Here is a 21880-nt window from a genome sequence, read left to right as displayed (position 1 = left end):
TACAAATTTTGAATGTTCATGTTAGATAAATAAATGAGTTATTTTCTATATCTAATTAGTTTGATTTTTAAGGAGTTAATTAAGTAAACTATTTGAGAAATGATTATATTTTGGTTATTCAAATTTTCCCAAATGCATATTTATATAAATAAAATTATATATTGGAAAATTATGATAGAAATTGTGAGGGATGTTTATAAAAGAATTTTGGAGAAAATTGGTATTATAATTGATTAGTAGTATTAAATTTTAAGTTGGAAATTGATTATTTAATTTAATTGTGTGTTAGGACTAAATTGGAAATTTATTTTGGAATAAAGCTAAAGGAAAGTTTAGGGGTTAAATTGAAATTCTGCAAGATGAAATTGTAAGTAATTAAGGAAGTTGAGGGACCAAATTGTAATAAGGAAAAGTTCGGGGGTCTAATGTCGATATTGAAAGGAAAGAAAATCGGGGAAGAAGAGAGGTCGGGAGAGAGAGGAGCGCGTAGAAGAAGGAGCCGTGAGCTGCGCCTTGGTCAGCCGCGGGCGTCGGCCCGGCCACGCAAGAATGGGCGATGGCGGCCCTCGCGAGGAGGAAGATGGCCGAAGCTTCCTTGCCGCCGTGCGGGCGCTTTCGACATCGGTGACTGTTGATCTCGGTGCCGATCGACTCCTCTCGCTCTTGGCTTTGTTTTGGCTGCAGCGGTGTCGACAGTGGTGGCCGGAAACAGAAGATCCGGTGGAGAGAGAAAATGGAGGCAGCTGAGGTTTTTTAGCTTTTCCGGCGAGCTCTGGCGGAGGATGGACGATCAGAGGACATATCCCGACTCTCCTCAGCTCAAGCTTCGCGATGGCACTGGTTTCGTGGCAATCGAGCTCCGTTTGTAAATCGACGGCCCAGATTGTCCGCAAATCTCTCCGGACGATCGGGTGTCAGATCGAAAAATCAGAAGTGGGGATCATTGTCAGCGCGTCATTGTGAGTCTGATGGTGTGTCCGGATTGTCGATCGGACTCCGGCGGCCGAGGCGATTCGACCGAGCGTCTCGGTAATTTTCTCTGGCCGTTGATCTTGGAAATTCTTTGATTTAATTTGTGTGTCTATTGATTGTATTGAGTATTTGATGACATTTGTGAGGCATAAATAATTGTCAGTTTGCCTGCCATAGTCGTGTTTTTATACTGTGTGGCGGAGTCGGGAAATAGTGAAGTTTGGGGACCCGACTCCCGTTGTTTAAATTGTTGGATATTTGGAGTGTTTTTCCGCGTAGTCCTGGACCCATTTTTACGGGGGGTAATGTTCGTGTTGTAGGGAGGTTCACGGATTTTCTAGAGAATTCTCCGAGTCGAGATTCTTAGATAAATACCCTGGAGTCTAGACCTAGGATTAATGATCGATTATTTCAACGTTTTGATAAATTATTTTCCGTGACTAGATTGTCTGTTTGTTCGGCTCGCTCCAACCGAGGCACCGGAGCAGAGGTAGGAGGTCGCCCTAAACTAGTGAGTTAAAGTCATTTAATCATTGCACTATTGCTAAGTCTAATTTTAATATGCTATTTTGGAAGTTTATGCTTAATATGGTTATTAGTATCGCAACGTAAATAATTTTACTGGATTATTAATTATTGAAGATAATATAAGTATTATTATAGTAATGTTATAATAATACCAAATATAATCAGTTTTCCACATGAGTTGCCTGATGTCTTACTCTTAATTGTTAATCGTTATTTTGATATGGTTGAATGATTTCATTATACAATGATATTTATTAAATGGATGATTGCGTTTTGGGAGATGTGGCTTTCGTAGAACATGCCACCGGTGGTTGCATCGGGACCGCGCACGGTAATGATCAAATACAGGTAATAAGGTTATTATGGATTTGTTTGCCCTGATCGAGCATTGCTCTCTGGGCTGAGTTCAATTGATTGCCGGAGTTAAGGTCCCTGATCGAGCAACGCTCTCTGGGTGTCGGCTTATTTGGAATTCAAGTGTTCAGGCTGGAGGTAAGGACCCTGATCGAGCTTGCTCTCTGGGCGCCAGACCTGTTGGATTAAGAGAGCCGAAAGGCTACTAGAATTTGGGGTTAGGGTTCTACTGAGCCACTCGTCCCGTAAAAGTAAATATATATTTTTATTTATTTATTTATTATGGTATTTGATTATAATGTGATTTGTATTTACGTGCATGGTTTGATATACTGATTTGAATAATCTATATTTTCTGAGAAGAATGCAATAGTCCCCAGATTATTTGATTTTAACTTACTCTCGAGACTGACAGTCTCATTTTTACTGTTTTTCAGATTCGTGACTGTTAGTCCTCTCGCGACTCTTATTCAGTAACTCGACTCCTTCATCATCGGGTAATGTATTTGATTTGGTATGTAAATTGGTAAATCTTAGATTCTCCGCAGTAGTAATTATAGATGTATCAGTTGTAAATTTTATGAGTTTCGGGTCTCGCCTAATTTTTCTGGCAAACCGAAGTATTTATGTAGAATGTAGCTATTAAGATAATTTATGGTTTTAATAATATAAATTTGAGATGAGATTTGTTTAAGTTAGTGAGTGTCAGGCTTACTACGGGTTTCGGTGGCCTTACGCCTACCCATTCCCTAGTGTCGGTCACGGGCCCACGAGTGGGGTCGTGACATATATATTCATATTGGGAAAAAAATGAATGACCAACAATATAATTTATTTCTCAAAGAATTTACTTAATTAATTTCTTAAAAATCAAACTAATTGGATATAGAAAATAACTTGTCTAGCATTAAAATTCAAAATTCTATTTAAATCATTCCAATTGAACTAAATACAAATAAAGTAAAATTTATTTAAATAAAAACTCATTTATTAATTATTATTAATATTATCATTATTAAAGAAAAATTCTGGGTATTACAAACTTATTCTTGTGGTGTTCCTCTGTGACTTCTCACTCATCTTCTTCTAATCTTGAGTGTAGTGTCTAAAAAAACCTTTCCATACCAGGGTTCACACTTTTAGTAAAGTGTTGGGTCGAGGTCTTTGTTCATGAATCTAACTTTAGATGTTCTTGGCAATAATTCTGCATTGTGACTCTTGCGAATCCTTACAAGAATCACATTAGAACATCTCATGCAAGTTTGAATAATATAAGGATCGATTGTGCAAATCAACTTTCTTGCTCCTTAGAGCCAATCCTCTTTAGAGCTGAATCAGCTCTACACAAAGCCGATCGACTTAGCATAGAGCCGACCGACTCTATATAGTACCGATTGGCTTATTTCCTCATTTCAACACCGTTTTTATGCGTATTTTGACTTAAAATGTCAAAATGTAAGATTCTAGAAGATTCTTTTAATAATAATTATTAGAGTTTTAAATGATTTTTATTTCTATTTTATTAGTTATTAATGAAAAATAAAGATCTTTTTAAAATTTTGATAAAGACTTATTTGTTGCTCTAGGTTTTCCCTAAATCTAGCTCTATAAATATATCATTAACTCTTAAGTCTAGGTAGGAATTACCACCAATTTCCAATAGTTAGCAAGAGTTGCATTCATCTGCAACTTAGAAAACCCTACGTTCCAAAAAAGCACATCGAGTTTTTAGAACTCACTAAGAAAGCACTACACCCTTAGAGAACGAAAATAGTTTTTCCAAATCTTAAGCAGCACTGGATCCTCAACCCATCTTCGATTCAACCGCTTCATCGTCTCTTGAGACTCGGTGAACAAATATTTATGGTGAGAACCTAATGGTGCCCCTACATCTAGCATCATCAATCACTTTTCCCATTAAACTAGTTCTTCTGTTTCTTTATGATTCTAGAAACATGATTAGGTTTTCATTTGTTTATTGCTTTTTTTATGTATTTTAAATGATTAGAATAGAATGTTTTATGAATCTATATGCTTATAAATGGTTGAGCATTGAATATGATAATATGAACATGCTGGAAATTGAATATGATAATAAGAATATGTAGGGCTTTTGAATTTGATGATGTATTTTCTAGATTTGAACTTAATAAGTCAAATGATTAGGGTTGCATTTTAGATTTATAATTTCTTTATGTTTTTGTAATTAAATTGGTTTTTAGGTTCCATGATTAAAACCTGGAATTTGCTGTTTTCATTTACAATCAGTCTTATTTTTAAGATTTGCATGACTTGCTTAAGGTTTCTACTTAATTTTATGTCTTTTGTGTTTTTTATATAATTTCATATGTTTTGAATTGATTTTTTATTTCCTATGCATGTGGAATTGGCTGTGGGGCGATTGAATAGATAAAAGCGCAAAAAAAAAAAAAAAATCCAATCAAAGCCCTAGAGCCAATTAGCTTAGTCTAGAGCCAATTTGGCTCTATGCCCCGAGCCAATCGGCAGTTCACCTCCTAGCCCTAATCTTTTGAGTTTTTGATGTAATTTTGGGATATTTATGTATTATAACTTAGTTTTAAGTGTTTTTCTTTCAATTTCTTAGTCGTAGGAGGGTTGTAATAGCTAAATTTAATTTCTTGCACTTTGTTTTTGCTTCATTTTGAGTATCTAGGTATTAGGCCTTAAAATTGGACTTAACATGAAAACTATAGTCTATTAGGTTAATGAGATGGTATATTGGGCTTAAGTTTAAAATTCATATAGACTTAGTGGATTTTGTCATGCTTCAATTGAACTAATTGGACCACATTAGATTTAAGATAATTTAAATTGGGCCTTATCATAAAAAGTAGTCCATTTAGATTTAAAGGCTAAAATTCAAAGCATAATTTGTAATTGGACTATACTAGGTGAGTCTTGTACATAATTGACTAGTAAATTAGATTAATAACTTTTAACATGGTTGGGCTTTATAAAATAGGCTAGACTTAGGTGGATCTCACATGTTGTAGTGCTTAATATATAGAAATATAACTATTGTGTTTATAGGAAATAACCCATTAAACAATAAAATTAATGACAAAGATACACAAATAAGGATGTTGGCATATGGATCCATTTTTTGATTTGTGGCGTAGGCTTTCTTATAGAACCAAAAAAATTCACTCATTAGTAAAAGTGTCCTCGTGAATTACCTCGATGGTAAGTTCCATTTTCACGCTAGTATCTGTGACTAGTTAGCGTGTTCTCGATTAGGTTAAAAAGCCTTGCAGTGCTGAAGTTGCTAAATATATTTGGATGCGCGCGCCTAAAACTTCTACCCACATTAAATAAATTTGAATTATAATTATATTTGGCTTTTAAATTGATTTCACGATCTTGATAGTTTTCAAAATCTAAAAAAGAAAACTAAAAAAGAGACAATTTCAAATAATGAATTATAGGAAAAAACTTAATAAAGTTATAATTTGATATTCACAATTAACTATTATTTCAAAGTAATCCCTAACTAAAATGTTAATTTGAAATTTTATAATCTTTTAGCTCTTCAATGATTGGTTCTACAACCAAAACAATCAACATTGTAAGAGTTAGACACAATTTATAAATCATATAATTAAGAATTTGATTATTATAATTATAAAATTAAAATGAATAATAATAATTAGTCTAAGTAAATTTTTTTTTAATTTTTGAATTAATGTTTAGGGTTTAGGATTAAAATGAAAATGAAAATTAATGTTTTAAAATTAAAATGAATGATTAACTTCTATTGTTTCTTTATTTTAAAACAAAGTAACCACATTTTTTTTAAATAACCATTAGGATTATGACAAATAATTTATTTTATATAATTTAAAAGTTAATTTTAATTACGAGTAATTATAGGTTACCAATTATAATGAGATTTGCTAAAATAATATAAGATAGTTTTAGAAATCCATACACTCATAAAATTTACGAAAAATTAATATAATTTATGAAAAGATATGAAGAAGATTGCCAGTTTTGTAATTTAGCAATATATTTTGCAATTACGAAAAATTTAGTATTTTTTTTGTAAATTTGCCAATCTTTCCGTAAAATATTAAATTTTATAAAAGTAATTATTTTTTGGTAATATCATTTATTTTATTTGCAAGTAGTAACATTTACAAAAAAAAAAAAGACTAGTATAATTTGCTAAAAAATATGAAGAGGATTGTCATTTTCATAACTTAGTAATAAATCTCACAGTTACAAAAATTTTAGTATTTTTTTGTAAATTTATCAACTTTTTCATAAATCATTAAATTTTACAAAAGTAATAATTTTTCCGTAATATTGTTCATTTTTTGGCAAGTAGTAACACTTACAAAATATAATATAATTTGCAAGAAGATATAAAGATAATTGTCATTTTTCATAATTTAGCAATAAATTTCATTATTACGAAATTTTCTTTGTATTTTTCATAAATTTGCCAACAATTTCATAAATCATTAAATTTCGTAAAAGTAAGAATCTCTTCGTAATATTATTAATTTTTTTCATAAATAGTAACACTTATGAAATATTAGTATAATTCGTAAAAAAAATATGAAGAAAATTGTCATGTTTCGTAATTTAGCAATAAATTTTATAATTATAAAAAAAATAATATTATTCGTAAATTTGTCAATTTTTTGATAGATCATTAGATTTCAAAAAAGTATCACTCTTTCGTAATATCATTTATTTTTTCGGAAAGAGTAACATTTATATAAGAGAGAGAGATTGATAATGCACATTTCTTTTATTATTCTCCTAGTATTTGTATCCAGAAAAGCTTTTGCAGTACATTTGAAATAAGTTGAACTAGATTTATATATATTAGATAATTAATTAGAATAAAAACTGCGTAGGAACATGAAGTGAACAAGAAGTTACTTTCAATAGATTGATAAATAGATAAAAGCTATTGTCTCCTTTTATCTCCAATAGCATCATCACCTTTAACAGTATTACTGATATGTTGTGAATTTCTGGAAGAATCTTGAAGATGATCAACATGAAGAAATAATGGTTCAAATGCCGCCACTCCTTCTCCTCTCTTTCTCTTTAGGTTGTCATCATGGTAGTCCAAATCATGCAAAATACTCGTTACTCTCATCCCACCGCCTTCCTTACCAAGCTTACCTCCTCCTGATTCTATGTCAAATCTGTCCTCTTTTGAATTCATGAAGCTTCCTTCTAGGTCAGGATCATCCATTGTTATACTAACTTCATCGTCTGAAACCTTAGCTCTAAAATTTATTGCCGAGGGAGGAATTTTGGAGAAGAACACTTCCTTGAAGTTTGTTATTATTCCCTTCCTGAATGGGTTTTCCTTTTTATCATAACGATATCGGAAATTTTCATAAGTGGTCTGCCATAAAAAAATAAAAGAACAAAATAAGAAAGAATATTGTCAGAATCATTCATAGTTATAGTATATCGAATTTCCGAAAAAGGGTTAACCTGGTTGGTGCAAATGAGGTAAAAATGGAAGACAGTGAGGCCACCGACGAACCAAACAGCTATGAAGCAATAGACAATGAGAACAACTGATAGAATATCTCGAGACATGATACTCCAGATATTACCCTCCTGTTTAAGAACATTGATCCACGAAAATACGAACACATATATACATAGTGTTGTTGACGATGATATGAAACATATGAAAAACGGGTAGTTACGCTGAGAGCAAACAAATAAGAAAAACAAACAAACTTGTTAACTTTAAGTATGAATTCTTAGTTAATGAACTATGCCTAAAAGTTCTATTATGGTTATGAAAGTGCGATTTTATATAATTAGGTCATTTAACTATCACTGATATTGTATTTAACTGATGTTGATCAATTAAGAACCAGTTACTGAAAAAATTATTAAATAGATTCAGTCTGTTCCCAGACAAAACTAATTGCATGTACGTAACATGTTGCATTATTTATAAGTTATTGCATATGCATTGGTTGGTTTATTTATTACTATTAACCACTTATGATTAAAATTAAATTGATACAAATACAACAACTGATAAATTATGCTATATTTTACTATGCAATTAGTTTTATCCATAGATAATATAATAGACTAAATCTATTTAAAAAATTTTGATATTACTATGTTGTTACATGATTGACATCTGATAACATGGCAAAATAAGTCATGTCATCAACTTATAAAATAACTTACCGTGGCATGAAATTTTTAATTGACTGAAGATAGTTAAATATCAATATTTTAATGATAGTTAAATGTCCTGATTACATGAAATTGTACTTTCATGATCATAGTAGAATCTTGGTCATAGCTAAATCACCACCTGAACAAACAACCCTAGCATTTTTCAAACAAACAAATATAACAAACCCTTTTGAATTAAGGAAATAACTTACCATGCCAATACATTGTCCCACCCATGGGCAATGGTGATCAAACTTTTGTACACAATTGTTGCAAATGGAGCAATGGGAGGCTCGTGGAGGGCGATATAATAGACATGTATCACAAAATTTTACTTTTATTGTATGACCATTAATAACTATATCCTTTGTCCGAGGTAATTTCAAGTTGGAAACCTTACTATTCACCCATTCCATGGATGTAGTGCTAACATCAACTACTTCATCAAAATCAGGTGGACGTGAATTCCTAGGAATGATTCCTGGGTCTCCACCTGATGTTAAAAAAAGAAAGATAAAGTCCTGCACAAGATTAATAAAAAGAAAATGAAAGTAAGATTCGTATAGTATTAAGTTGGATGGTTGTCAATTTAATAAATAGACTATAATGAATATATGATATATGGTTTGAATATTTCATATTCAAATAATATTAATCTCTACTGTTATCTACTCTAGGTATATACATTATGCTGAATAGAGGGTAATGAACGGGTAGCACACAAATAAGTATTTTATACTTATTCGTTGATTGGCATATACTTAATTATTTAGGATAGTTCTTATCTATATCAAGTATATAAACTGCCAAAAATAAGTAATTGTCATATATGTAAATATTTTAGACTTTAGTATTAGATGATTAACATACATTTGATTTAATAAATATGTATTATTCATTTATCAATTTAATGTGGATGATGACACGTACTTAGAATAAGCAAAAAGAGTTAATAATTTAATACTAATAAATATATACTATGCATTTATTACAGAAATATAAAGAGAACTACAAATTTTTTCTCTACTAGTAGATACTGAACTGAAAATATTATCATGTGTTATATACTAACCATAATAAGAAGGACCACTGCACCAATTAATACTGGAGAATAATAGCATGGATCATAGTTTGCAAGTGGATCATCTTTTCCAAGAATCATTATAATTTTTATGCAGAAAGCTATAGCAGGACCTCCAATTAGGAGTGAGGTCAAGAATAATGATCCTGAATCTGGACCAAAGACGAATCTCCCACCACAAAGAAATGTCTGATAATTGAAAAACAAGAAGTAAACTTTACAAGTTATGGTAAATATTTTAAACTAATACTTTAAGGTGTAATTCTAATATATGTAATGCAAGAATAATGTTCTCTTCTTTTGTAAAAGAGGCTTGAAATTAGAAAAATATATGATATATCTACCACTTCAAGCAATGCAATAATCAGGAGTGTAGGAAATTTATAGTTATATACACTTGGTGAAATATTATCATTAGAACAATAAACAAAATGCAGCCATTCTTCTCAAAAAAAGAAAAAAAAAAAAGAAAATACATCCATTAGGACCATTACTATTTACAAAAGACATGTTTAGTGATCATTGTTAGGTATTGAAAATCAGATTTAGAATTTCTTATATTTAATATATTGATTTTTTGGATTAGATTCTCTCATATTTGAGTGAATATGAGATATTCTCACAATTTTATCTATTAAATTCAAATAACTATTTACATATTTTTAAAAATTTAAAATATTTTTTAATAAAATTATAATTTTGATTTTTTAATTTAGTGAAGAATTGTTAAGACATGATCTTTTTTTTTGTTTGCTTTAGTTTGAGAAAATTCTAATTTAATTTTTTAACTTTTTATGAGCTTACTTTAACAAAACTATTTTTTTAAGAGAATTAATCTATCCTTTTTTTTTTCTCAAAAAAGGTAGTTTGTCTTTTATCAACCGTAATTTCAAACAGCTAAAAGTAAAATGTGCTCTTTATTTTAATGTGTTGTATTGCATTCTTTGAATATATTGGTAACTAAATGAATAACATCTTTTAACAACTTTTACAATAGTAATCTTTGAACTAGTTTTGTTAATTACATTTTCAACTCATGCATGTTCAGAACTTTCAATAAATAGTTTTTGCACTAATTAATTTAATTGAACTCATAATATCTTGTATATTTTTTTACACTATTAATTTCTCACCTTAAAAAATTATAAAATAAATATATTTGTTCTTATTTTAGGAAAAGAATCAAATTTATTCATATTCTTTTATGTAAAAATTAATTAGTTTTTAGATGAAGTGATTATAAAAAAATATGTTTGTCTATAATTGTTCTTTATAAACTAGTTACCATTTAGAATTCCAGAATCTTCTCTTATTATTCTTAGAGGATCACAGCAACAAACACAAGCTACAATGACTTGCAAAAGAAATATAAATTGTATTTGTTATTTAAGTTACTAACATATACTATCAATCCTAAAGCTAATAAACAAATAAATATATAACTAACATGCACAATATGAAGATCAAAACAGGTGGGGCTATGCATATAGTTTTTGTATACATAAAAATCAATATTAATAGAAATTTATGTTATTTTATTTCTAGATCTCATTGACAAAAGAAACAAATGAAAAGAAATAGAACAAGAAAGAATTACATTGTTACCCTTCCATAGATGATAAAGCCTCATGGATCTGGATTTGGGTGGATCCATTGATGAAGAAAAATATTAGGAAGAAGAATTCCAATTCTATGAATATAAGTTATTTTCTTCTGTACTTGAAAATATATACAGAAAAATGGTTTTAATAGAAAGAAACACCCACTTGAAATCAAATCAAAACAACATATTAAAATGTTTTGAATTTATATCAAAGTTAGTGGGTGTTTTCATTTTCACATCCCTCTTCTTTGCCCTTTTCTTTTCTTTTTCTTTTTCTTTTTCTTTCTCTTTCTCTCTCTTTTTCTCTTTCTTAACCTCTATCTTTGGAGTGCAAAAAACTAAAAGAAACAAGATAAAAAGCATTGGTTCTCCCTATTCACATACCCAAACTATTCCTAAGACCAACATTTCTCTCTCTATAACTTAACATATTTGCTGTCAATTTCTTAACCATTTCCAAATTCCATTTACTTTCTTTATTATAAGTAAGCCCCATATATATGGAATGAAAATTTTGACATGTGTTTAACATAATATATTAATATATGGTACTTGGACTGAATTTTCATTAATATACAATAAGTTTATTTAATTCTAATAATAATTCAAAACTCTATAATTTTAAAAAATTTATCAAGTTAAAAAGGTTTTTAACCTATTTTAGATTTTATATAATTTTTTTTATTAATTCCTAAAATGCAATAATGGACCCTAAAATATTAAATTTTTTGTTAATTAAGTTCTTTTCAATAACTTATTTTAAATATCTATATATAAAAGTAGTATTGTATTTCTCTTTCCTAGGTCGCTTCTTACAGAATTTTGAATAATTTTTCTGTAATTTATTAGAGTTTCACTTTGTTTACAGCATTCTATATAAATTATCCCATTAAAATAAAAAAGTTGGAATTAGGAGATATTAAGAGACAAAGATGTTATAACAAAAAAAAAAAGAAAAAGGGACAAAAATGTAAATCCTCTCTCTTCCCTATTAGCTCCCTATCTCTTTTACACCTCCTTAATATATTAAATTATAGATACAAGTAAATTCTCTTTTTCTCCTCACGATTACTTTCCCTTACTCTTAATCGTGTAAGTTAAAGGTTTTCAAAAATGGAATTGAAGTGAGATGATCAATTTTTATAGAGGCAGTTGAACTCAATTGTTGATTGCTCTTGTTATTTTCTTCCCTATCCAACAAAATGATTTTCTTTGCTATCGGAGGTCTTTATACACGTAATTCGACTGGTTAATTCTTTACTTTGATTTCATTGGATTTTACCTTAGCCATTGACAATTTTTACTTATTCTTTTGATTTAGATTAAAGAACTGTAAATGGCTTTAAAGGGAAGAAAATTAGGATTTCAGTCTTTTTATTAAAAGTCGTTTCTTTGGAGTAGAATTTGGACTATTTTTTGTAGGAAACATGTAGAAATTGATACAACTTGCGGACAACAATCTCTGGCGTGCACCCAAATGTCTCTAGCGACTACGACATTGGAAACTTTTTTAATCTAATTGGAAACACGCTAACTACCATATTATTAACCCAATGGGCTAGAAGTTTCTTGTCTAAGTCCAAATTAAAAGTACTAAGCCTAGGTGATTAGTTTTATCAATCAATTAGGCACTTTTCATCATAAGTTAAAAAAATACAGCAAAATAAAGAAAAAATAAAAGAAAGCAGGAAAATGACTAAGCTGTTACGACCCTCCTACAAGTAAATAACTCAAAACAACTGAAAATAGACTAAAATTGGCAAATAACGACATAAATTCTCGAAATCAATAAAAATGGCGACTGGCAGATAAACTGTGGATCGACTGTGTCATAAAGTTGATAGATTGTGCATACACCTGATTGGTTGTGCATAGAGCCGATCGGCTATAAGGTTTTTTTAGACCAAATTTGTAAGCTTTTTGGCACTCCAACTCTAGAATACTTGAAATACATGCAAGAAAATATGTAGAATCGGTTAGAATATGTACAAAATATATAAATAAATGTATTTTCAAGACATAGAAACTCAAATTGATGAAAAAGAAGACATATAGTGAATAATCATGAAAATTTTCTAAAATATGCATATTGAACTAATCATGCATAACCTAAATCAAATCATTCACATACATTAATTATCATTAAAGAAAGATAGGTTTAACATATTAACCTACTCATGATCTAGCAAATTAAAAATCCAAGAAAAGAAAGTTATCCATTTCAATACCCAAGAATCATATCACCATAGAAATTTGTTTAAATCATGTTGATCCTAAATCTAAGCACATAGATCACATAAAATAATAATTAAAGAACACAAACCTAACATGTCACTAATCATGCAGTAATCCTAACATGTTACTAATCACAAAGAAATCAAAGAGAAAGAGGAAGATGATGATATCAGTGTTTTGAAACCGTCAGATGTTATCATATTTTGCAGATCCTCGAGTCTCAGAAGTAGAAGAGGAGGTTTAATTAAAGATTGGATAGAAATCTAGAGTGTTTTGGCTATGTGTTTAGTGGGAGTTTTTATATATTGCCTTCAAGAAACTTACTGTCGTTCTCTATTGATAATTGTCAGCCCCCCTAAGTGTAGGATTTCCTTTTCTATTTATACGATAAGGTTAAGAAAATCCTAGAGACTTAGATAAGCTCTCCATTTAATTATCTATAATTCCAAGAATTATAAATAATTAAATAGCTTTATCAAAATCTTTTCCTAATCGATAAATATTGGCTTTTATAATAACTTAGGATAATACAGATAAATACCCATTAAATCATAAGACTAACTAAAAATAATATAACTATCTATAAAATCCCTTTTAAAAAGTTGATTTTGATGGTTATGGACGTTTAAAATTGAAAATACATTACAAACGACCATAAAAACTGAGTTTTGAGCCAACCAGCTCTATATAGAGCTGTTCAACTCTGTGCTTAGCCCATTGGCTCTGTGCATAGCCATTCGGCTCTGAAGTTTGCAGATTTGCAAAAATTTGCAACTTAGATCTCAAACTTGGCCATTTGACTGATTTTGACTCCAAAACTTAATTGTTAAGTCAATTTTAAACCTAATTTGATTTCCAAACACAATACTTAGCTCAATTATAACCAAAATTTTGACCTTTCCTAACTTCATGAGACTCAAGAGAAACAACAACTTTTATCATAGGGATTTCTATAATTCTCTCGATATTCAGATCCGTGATAAGTGCTGGTAGCACTTACTTTTGAAGCTTAATTTACCTCAGTTTCACTCTAAATTGGGTTTAATTTGTTCTTCAAACTTTGTTTTCAGTTTTTTAGGTATTTGGCGAGCTTGCTTGATGGGAGCAAGTTTTAGCTTCAAAGTATAAGAAAAATTTGCCAAGGAGCACCTACCACACAGGCATGACCTTCCCATGTGAAGTGTTAAAAGTGGCAGAGTATTGGTTTGTATGACACAGGGAGCCACACAGCTGTGTGGCCTTCCCGTGTGAGTTGGCATAAAATGGCAGATTGTTCAAAGAATGGCACACGAAGAAAATCGCCCGTGTGCATAAAGCATATCTTCAAGGTGCGGATTTTGGTCAAGGACACCACACGGCTGTGTGGTACCCGTGTGGCTCTTAAAAAACACACTATTTAATGAGCTTTTAGGTTTTCTTAGAGAGTTCAGTCATATTTCCATTTCTAGAAAGAGAAATACTTAGAGAACTTAATTTACTTTTATTTCATAGGGTTTTTATTGGTACTTCTTAAGGGAGAATATCATTTCATTCATTGCTTGTCAAGATTGAAGATTCAAGATTGAAGATTTTCATTTTTATTCTTCCATGACTAGTTTGAGATCTTCTTTCCCTAATCTTTATATCTTTATTGTAATGTCTAGGAACTAATCTTCTTGCTATTTGGGTTTTGATGAACCCTAATTTGTTTTGTATGGATTGATTCAAACTTAATGCAATTAATCTTTTCTTTGAGTTGTTCTATCCCTTTGATTGCTTAATTATCTATTTCAATTGATAAGTCGACGTATTGATTGGATTTGTTTTCATGAACTAATTAGAGATAACGTTTTATGAATTGATCACATCTTAGGAATTGAGGATTGATTGAGATACTAGAGCTAGATCTACAAAATCCTTTAGTTCAATAGTTCCTTAATCTTAATGTATGACCTAAGTGAGTGGGTTTGAGAAGATATCCCTCTCCCTCCTCTTAGGAATTATGGGTTTAATCACTTAAGAAAGGTTTAGATCTAATTTTGGGGAATCCAACTCAACTCTTAATTTGAATTAATTATTGTTTGTTTCATGAAATATTTAACTTACTAGGGGGGTTCACTACCTAAATAGGTTTCATCCTTGATAAATTTACTAATCCTTTTTAATTTTTATTTTCAAGATTATTTTATTTCTACATATAATTACACCCAAACAACATTTTGATTGCTAAACATTAGTATAAGATTGAAGGTAGTATTCACAAGTAGGTCTCTAGTGGAACGATACTCTTACTTATCATTATAAACATGTGCATGATTTAGAAAAATCGTAAATATGAAGGATATAATAAAAAGATATTATTGTGAGCTGTAAACGCTATGCTTTGTAGGCTTGAGTCGGCGTAGACTTTCCATGTGGCTTTGATGTAGAGGCCTCGCCCTGTTGTAGCTGTATGAGTTGTTGAAGACATGGCTTCAAAAGTTCGAGCTAGTGCCAACTGTTTATTTGGCTTTGATGTAGGGGCCACACCCTGTTATAGCTATGTGGCTATAGAAAACATGGCTTCATAGGCTCGAGCTAGTCTAGACTTTCCATCTAACTTTGATATAGGGACCACACCCATTAGATTTAGGGACCACACCTGTCTGAATTAGTGACCATGCCCATCTGATTTATGGAAAATGCCTGTTCGATTTAGGGACCATGCTAGTCTAGTTTAGGGACCATGCCCATCTCATCTTGAAGACCATCCTTTAAGATAAGTATATACTTTGTGATTTTCACTTCGAGTTGTGATTTGGTAAATTTCCTACTTTCGGGTGTTGGACTGGTATGTTCTTTACTCTTTTGGATTACTTTCATTTTAGGATGCGTGTTGATTCTTTGAAACTTAAATTGATTATCTACTTCTGGAAAATAGACTGGTAGCTTTTGCTTCAAAATGTAAACTTGATAACCTTCGCTTTAGGAAGTAAACTTGAGTGCAGATCGAGCATCTTATTTCTTTGTGAACTTTTTTTCATTTTCTTGTTACAGGTTAGTGATATATATAAAAATATTCATAGAGATCTCATCGAGAAAAAGTGTGAAGGTATGTGATATGCATGTTATGTATGGCATATGATGCATCCCTAAACAATCATCCTTTGGTTTGGACAAATGTACTCTCGTGCTTATCAGCAAATTGTAGGTTTGACAAGTCAACAATGACGCATATCAGAGACCTATAACTTATGGTTGTCACGACCCGATCTATGGGCCCATGACCGGCACTAGGGAATAAGTAGCCTTAAGGCCACCAAAACCTGTAGTAAGCCTAATTAATCGACAATTCAAATATACATACATATACATACTATTAAAGCAGCTTAGCATTTCATTCATAAATCTCCAGCTGGATGCTAGCAAACATTCCGTAATTTATTACATACCAAAATCAAACATAATATGCTAGGTATATTACTGCGGAGAGTCTAGAATTTTAAATAGTTCAAAATACAAAAGTAGAAATTAATTACAATAAGGAGATGGAAGTCGGGTTGTCAAGCAAAAGACGACGGAGAACCTAACTGTCACTTGAAAATTTAAAATTGATACTGTCAGCCTCGAGAGTAAGTTAAAATCATATAATCCTATAACAAATACAGTCTTCTCAATAAAATATTTATTTAATTAGAATCACATATCATATTATATTAAAACATGTGTCATGCCATAATTTAGAAAAATACAGTTTAAATGCTTATGGAATGAGTGCCTCAGCAGAACCCTAACCCCAATACTAGCAGCCTTTCGGCTCTCTTATTCCAATAGGTTTGGCGCCCAGAGACCGAAGCTCAACCAAGGTTCTTAAATCCAGTATGGTCACTTAATTCCCAAATAAGCCGGCGCCCAGAGAGCAACGCTCGACTAGGGACCTTCCTCCGGCTGTCAAATTTTTCACAGCCTAGAGAGTTGTACTCGACCAGGGCAAATCTCAAAAATAATCTCTTACTACCTATCTTTGATTAATACCGGTGCGCATGCGGTCCTGATGCAACTCATTAAGTAGATTGTTCTACTGTCACTTCATCCCAATGTTACAATCATAGCATCAATAATAGTTAATAATAGTATAAATCATTAGCAAACATAAATTATTCAATAACATATTAAGAATTAAAGTTGAATAGCCTTGAGTATAGCAAACATGCAAATTATGTATAATAATAATAAAAATAAAATAACAATAAATATGATAGCAAAAAACAATAGTAATAATAATAATACTGATATCAATAATAACGAAAATAAAATCTACTATTAAAAATGCTAATAATATTCTTAACAATTATTAATCAAATAAAATTACTAATAATAATGATAATAATAATCATAATAGTTATTAATCAATTAACATCGCATTTAATTCAGACATAACAAAAATACAGTTGATTATATGACTTCAACTCACACTACCGATTCTACCTTGAGTCTAATTTTTGGACGAATTATCTATTCACGAGAATAACTCAATTAATAAGACATTTTTAATTTTTCCTAGGCCTAGACTCCTAGATTAGACTGCCTAAGAAATTCAGACTCGGAAATTCTATAGAAAATTCGGCAGAATCTCCTCTAAAATATGGATGCTTACTCCCCGTATAACAGATCCAGAACCTGCTAGAAACACTTCAAATATTTTGCAATTATTTAATGGGAGTCGGACCACCAAAATTGCATTATTTTTCCTCGACTCTGCAACACACTACATATCACAATTAATTACAAATGATCCGTCATTAATATTTCTTTCACAATCAACCTACATAAATTTTTTTTTGGTATTTAAATTAATCAAACACAACCACATCTACCATAAAACAGAACAATAATTAATCATACTAATTAATTTGTAATATTTATATCTAATTCATAATTAATTAAATCTAATTAAATTAAATTAAATTATTTATAATTGATAATTAATAGGAATTAATATTTTCTACAATTATAAAATAATTTTTAAGTTCCAAACAAAATTATACCGGGCCGAAAATCCAAAATACTGCGTGTTTGAAAAACACTGAGGTCTGAAAGTTGGTACTGCTAATGGCGTCGGATTTCGAATCTGGAAGTGCCTATGCAAAGCTTGAGTTGCAGGGAGTCTGAAAGCCACTAGATCGAGGCCAGAAAGTGTCAGCTCCAGCAAGGCTGCACACTGCTGCCGACGGGATTGACATGGCTAAGAAGCTCAGCTCGGGGGTTTGCAACGAAGGGGAGCTTGTTTTCGGCATCAGGTGAGTGAAAGGATGGCGATAGGAGGTTTTTTCGGTGGCAGCAACTCCTTTTCCAAGGTTGACGTCAGCAGGCGGGAGGAGGAGGAGAAAGGAGGAGTGTGGCGGGGAGGTGGTGGCGTGGAAAAGAAGGGAGGTGACAAGAGGAAGAAAGGAAGAAGAATAAGGAAGAAGAAGAAGGGGGGGGGGGGGGAAGAAGAAAGGAAGAAAATTCCCTTTTTTAACTAATTAATTAATTTATTATTATTATTATTATTATTATTTTATTTTAAGGATATTACAATGGCGATCACAGGAAGCATGGATCTAGAGATAACTTAATTATGCAAGAACTGAATCGTTTTGCCTAGGGATATATTAATACTTGTGCAATGATAGTGATGCCTTCACAATCTTATGTAGATAGCAGCCAAATCTTTTCTCTTCTTACTTTTACACCTTAAATTTTACCTAAGTCACCCTTTCGGATTTTCAACTTAGCAGTCTAATATCTTAGCTTTTACCTAAGCTACCCTTTTGGATTTTCAACTTAGCAGACTCTATTTTTGCTTAAGCCATCCTTTCAGGTTTTCAACTTTGCAATCTAATATCTTAGCTTGCTTAAGCTGCCCTTTTGGATTTTCAACTTAGCATACTCTATTTTTGCCTAAGCCACCCTTTCTAGTTTTTAACTTAGCATTTTTTTCTTTTTCTTTATTTTTCCCTTTTCTATTTTCTCTTTTGGTAGATTTGTTTACTGAAATACTCGCAGTCTCTTTTGTTAATGCTTGCAAATGATTCTACTGATTTTCAAGACTTCTCATGATATAAAGTTTCTTGCATGAAAGCTAAAAGACTGTGGCTTCATTGATTCATTGTATATGGTATCAAGATCGATGGAGACTTGAGTCTTACAACTTCTTAGGTTTTCCTGCAAGAAACACAAGAATAAAAGTTGAAGAAAAATGATACTGCTTATATTTAGATCTTATAGATTCTGCTTCTTATTCTGTTTTTCTTTCTGATAGTACATAAGCAATGAAAATTAATATGAAAGTTTGACAAGAATTCTAATCAAATCTTGTTCATTTAATAAGGGCACAAACAAGTACATTTTCAATTTCATATAATGCTACTCTTGTTATCAACTAGTTCATTTGTATTTTCTAATAGAATATTTTTGTCCTTTTCTCATTTTATTTTCTTAACTTTTGCCTTCTAGCCTGTACAAGTCTTTTAATCAGTAAGGCTTATATGTTTTTCTAATGGTATTTGAAATGGTCTAGGTTGACTTGTAAACTCATTGCCCACGATTTAAACTCCTTTTAACATCTTCGAGTTGAAGCTTTTCTTTCTTTGATATAGAATTTTCCCAGCTCGATCTAAGTTTTCTTTTTTGGAGTCAAATGCAATAAGCCTTGCATGTTTTAGGATAATAGTACTAATTTTACTCTATTCTATCTTCGAGTCCTTGTTTTTCTCGAGGTTGTAACTAATGAAACAAGGGATGAACTTGAAATTCTTGCTTTACCCTCAATGTGTTAGATGATTCTACTACCTTGAATTCAATCGTGCATATCAAATACTATCTCATTTTTCTTTATTTCTTTTTCTTTTTTTATTCTCTCACGTTTTTTCTCCCTTCTAGAATTATATTATGTGTAATAGAGATGTACCTGAAATTATCATTTGTGCCAAGATTAAATGAACCAATTTAAAAAGAATTATTATTAAATATACTCATATAATAATTATTGTAATGCAAAAATACCATTAAGATAAACATTATAAAATAAGCAAAATCAGAGTTATGTCATATCATTATTCTAAATCAACATCTAAATCTTGCAAAGCTTCATCATCATCTTCAACATATCTTGCATCTTGTCAAGCCTTTTAGTTAGACTTTGCACAATCTAAAATTTCATAACAGTTTTATAGTAAGTGGCAGACTCTTTCTTAGCTTCTTATAGCATGTAGTTTTCTAAATTCCAAAGATGCTCACCATGTGCTTCCACATTGTGAGTAGTTGTTACAATAGTTGCAGGGGTAGTAGTAATCTTTTGGATAGTCTGTTTCTTAAAACTCTCAGCCAAAGCTTACTATAGTTCCTCTCGGATCACAATTCTTAAGTCGACCATGGTTGTAGTCTTGATAGCATTAATGTCTTGCTCGCGGACCATGTTTAAAAGTAGTGGACTTTTTTGGATCTTACCCTTCTTATCTTATCCAAACTAAGGATAATATTCTAAAATGGCTTAAAACAAGGAGTTAAAGTGATGCATGAGATCTATAGTATGCATAATGCACGTGAAATGTGAGACAGAAAAGGTTAGCAAACACAAATAAAGCAAATATAGAGTATAACACAACTATTCCTTCCAATATTATTACTCCTACACACGATTCAAGGTGAGCCTCTTTCTTAGGATTTTTGGTATAGGCTTATTATCAATAGGGGATAATAAGTTCCGACACACATATCAATAGCTCTCAAAGCAAATTAAAACAAATAAGATGACATTTTCCAAAATCTGTATAAAGCCTATATATTTTTAGGCCCAAGGCTTGGCATCACATGTCTTTAGGCCAAGGCCTTCCAAGATGTGGGCTTAAACACTCATAAGGGAAAATATCTCAAATAAAAAATAATTGGGTACTATTAGTACCCCTTTTCTAGATACAGATATCGAGGGAAAAAATGGAGAACCTTGATATGAGAGTTACTGCATTCTCAGGTCTCGGGAGGTGAAGGACAGGTGAATCCGAGGCTAGGGTTAAGGTTAATCCAGCTGGAATTACCTTTTTGAAATCAATTTGGACCTAATTATCAGAAAAATTAAGTTTCAAGGTCAAAAAGGGAGTTTTTATAAATTTCGGGACCTAATTGCAAGTTTTCCTAGTTAAAAGCTTACATTTTTGTATCTTTATTTAATGAAGAGCTTATCTTTATATATCTTATTCCATCTATCATTATTAATATTGGGTGAGTTGACAATATTAATTGGCTCCTTTATCTCTTATCATATGTTAATGATGATTTTGATGTCTTTATTCCTGTTTTTTACAAGTTCTAGGTAAAGAGAAGCAACTTTTTTTAGACAAATTTTATCACAATCATGTTATTTGGTATTGTTGGGACTCTATTATCCTTCATCATTATATCACTAGGTATGTTTTAAATTGTTGGGTACATTATATTTTAGAAACTCTTGATTGAGTTTGTTATTTATTATTTGAGTTTGTTACTTCAAGAGTTATCTTTAAAGTAATTTGATTGGGTAGACCATAAATAACTATCTAAATAGGAAATTTTTTTAAATTTAAATATATTTTATTTCTTTCTATTACATTATTTGACTATTTGTAATAGCTATGTTTGGATAAAGAATCAAATGAAAGGCTAAACCATGCTGATGCAGAAAACGCCTCTTCAAATTATGATATTCAAGTAATTTAGAAGATGTTTTTTTTTTCTGTCATGACAGCATGTAAATATTTTCTTGTATTGACCATTGGCATTTACTAAATCGTTGAATGGAAGTGGAAATGATGTTGCCGATAGATATCAAAGATGGTTCACCTTTTATATTTTTAAGTTCAATAATGATATCAGTGACTTACTATTACCTGTTAGGCAAATCTAAATTTCTCATTGTATTTTCTGGTTAGGGCAAT

General features: G+C 31.0%; 1 protein-coding gene across 3 annotated transcripts; it reads right to left on the bottom strand.

Moving 5' to 3' along the window:
• Window positions 1–6673: 6673 nt before the first annotated feature.
• LOC8289522 (probable protein S-acyltransferase 1) lies at window positions 6674–11042 on the bottom strand. 3 transcript variants are annotated; one of them, XM_002523628.3, is made up of 5 exons: window positions 10728–11042; window positions 9122–9319; window positions 8262–8570; window positions 7336–7464; window positions 6674–7243 (listed from the first exon to the last, which is right to left on the bottom strand). In XM_002523628.3, the coding sequence occupies exons 1-5, from the start codon at window positions 10782–10784 to the stop codon at window positions 6794–6796; spliced, it is 1143 nt and encodes a 380-aa protein (XP_002523674.2). In that variant the 5' UTR covers window positions 10785–11042; the 3' UTR covers window positions 6674–6793. The 3 variants fall into 3 exon arrangements, with proteins under 3 accessions (XP_002523674.2, XP_015577564.2, XP_015577565.2); XM_015722078.2 differs by having other exon boundaries at window positions 7336–7557; window positions 10728–11041; XM_015722079.2 differs by having other exon boundaries at window positions 7336–7557; window positions 10736–11041.
• Between the last annotated feature and the right edge of the window lie 10838 nt (window positions 11043–21880).

The sequence above is a fragment of the Ricinus communis genome, chromosome 10 (assembly GCF_019578655.1).
Source record: "Ricinus communis isolate WT05 ecotype wild-type chromosome 10, ASM1957865v1, whole genome shotgun sequence".
Taxonomy (NCBI): Eukaryota; Viridiplantae; Streptophyta; class Magnoliopsida; order Malpighiales; family Euphorbiaceae; genus Ricinus; species Ricinus communis.
Note: the sequence above shows the minus strand (reverse complement) of the source record. Positions and strands in the feature narration are given on the sequence as shown.

Excerpts from the sequence above, each read along its gene's own strand:
- LOC8289522 (XM_015722078.2), bottom strand. The coding sequence starts at position 10,784 with ATGGATCCACCCAAATCCAGATCCATGAGGCTTTATCATCTATGGAAG. Across the intron at positions 7,558-8,261 it reads TGGGACAATGTATTGGCATG|CGTAACTACCCGTTTTTCAT; the intron begins GTAAGTTATTTC and ends GTTTGCTCTCAG. Across the intron at positions 7,244-7,335 it reads ACCTCATTTGCACCAACCAG|ACCACTTATGAAAATTTCCG; the intron begins GTTAACCCTTTT and ends TTTTTATGGCAG.